General features: G+C 41.1%; 1 protein-coding gene across 1 annotated transcript in view; it reads left to right on the top strand.

Annotated features, from left to right (window-relative positions):
- PCDHB14 (protocadherin beta 14) overlaps positions 1 to 502 on the top strand; it is a 2389-nt gene extending 1887 nt beyond the window's left edge. Inside the window, exon 2 of the mRNA XM_006891214.1 lies at positions 8 to 502. Coding sequence (XP_006891276.1) covers positions 8 to 502 — 495 coding nt within the window. The remainder of the gene's footprint in view (positions 1 to 7) is intronic.
- Positions 503 to 1483: the final 981 nt, after the last annotated feature.

The raw sequence follows: 1483 nt of genomic DNA, 5'->3' as shown, positions 1-1483 counted from the left end.
GCGCGAGGCACCCAAGCACAGGCTCCTGGTGCTGGTCAAGGACAATGGGGAGCCGCCCCTGTCTGTCACCGTCACGCTGCACGTGCTCCTGGTGGATGGCTTCTCTCAGCCCTACCTGCCTCTGCCTGAGGTGGCCCCTGAGGAGCCCCACGCTGACTCCCTCACTGTCTACTTGGTCATCGCTCTGGCCTCGGTCTCCTCGCTCTTCCTCTTCTCTGTGGTCATGTTCGTCACCCTGAGATTGTGCAAGAGGAACAAGGCCACTTCTGTGGGTCGCTTTCCAGTGCTAGAAGACCACTTTCCAGACCACTTGGTGGATGTGAGTGGCACCGGGACCCTGTCCCACAGCTATCAGTATGAGATTTGTCTGGCTGGACCTTCTGGGACTAATGAGTTCAAATTTCTGAAGCCCATAATTCCCAATCTCCCAGTCCCCGGCCCTGGCAGAAATATTATGGAAAATGCCAATATACGAAATAGCTTTGGTTTCAATATTCAATAGAAGAGTGTTTTTCAACTTTTATTTTTATTATTATCATACATACTGCTGTTGCTTTTTACATAAGCTACTGTAGGTTTTAGGTTGTACCATGGCATTGGATGCATCATTAACATTGTTCATGATTTCCTCAACTTTGCTTTAGACTTTTGTATTGGTGTCAACAACAACAACAAAACCCTCATCTCATTGTCATCCAGTTGGAACTGACTCATCCAGTGGGTTTTCAGAAGCTTAAATCTTGCAGGAGATTGCCCATCACCTCCTGCAAAAGAGCTGGTGGAGTCTAACCACCTACCTTTGGTTTCTCAGTGCAGCCCTTTACCCTCTTGGCCTCTAGAAGTGAAATTAGAATCTGTATACATTAAAAAAATTAATTTGGTCAAAGATGTTACATTAAGAAATTATCACACATACACACGCACCCCTCCCAAGCCCTGGCTCTGAGATCTGGCTCTGAGATCTTGAAATCCTAAGCCAAAAATATCTCAGATATTCAAACCAAACAATTGCTTATTAATAAAGAATGTCTGCCTTAAGCATTTTGTCTTTTTATTAACTCAGAAAGTTAGACAGGAAGCTTGAGGACCAATGAGTTGAGGAGGAACAATTCTGAAAAGGCATGTGAGAATGGTTATACAACTTGAAGACTGTAATCAATGTCCGTGAATAGTACACATAAAATTGTTGAATTGATACATGTTCTCGTGTATGAGTAGTCTCAATAACAACAAATTACATAAAAATGGAACTCTTAATTGTTTTTTGTGATAATAATATTGTTTATGCATGATAGTGTTCTTAATTTTAAGAGATGCGTACCGAAGTATTTAAGTATGAAAGTCACAGTATGTGTTTTTACTTCATCGCATATATTAGGCAAAAATTTTTAATTCCTTTAAATCTTTGTGGAGAGCATTTTGGAATAATTTCAACATAAAAAGTCCTCCTTTTAATATTAAGTGTTACAGAAGTTGTTGTAGA

This window comes from Elephantulus edwardii, unplaced genomic scaffold (assembly GCF_000299155.1).
Source record: "Elephantulus edwardii isolate Elephantulus edwardi_28Jun2011 unplaced genomic scaffold, EleEdw1.0 scaffold00095, whole genome shotgun sequence".
Taxonomy (NCBI): Eukaryota; Metazoa; Chordata; class Mammalia; order Macroscelidea; family Macroscelididae; genus Elephantulus; species Elephantulus edwardii.
The sequence above is the reverse complement of the archived record's forward strand: the minus strand, read 5'-3'. Positions and strand labels throughout refer to the sequence as shown.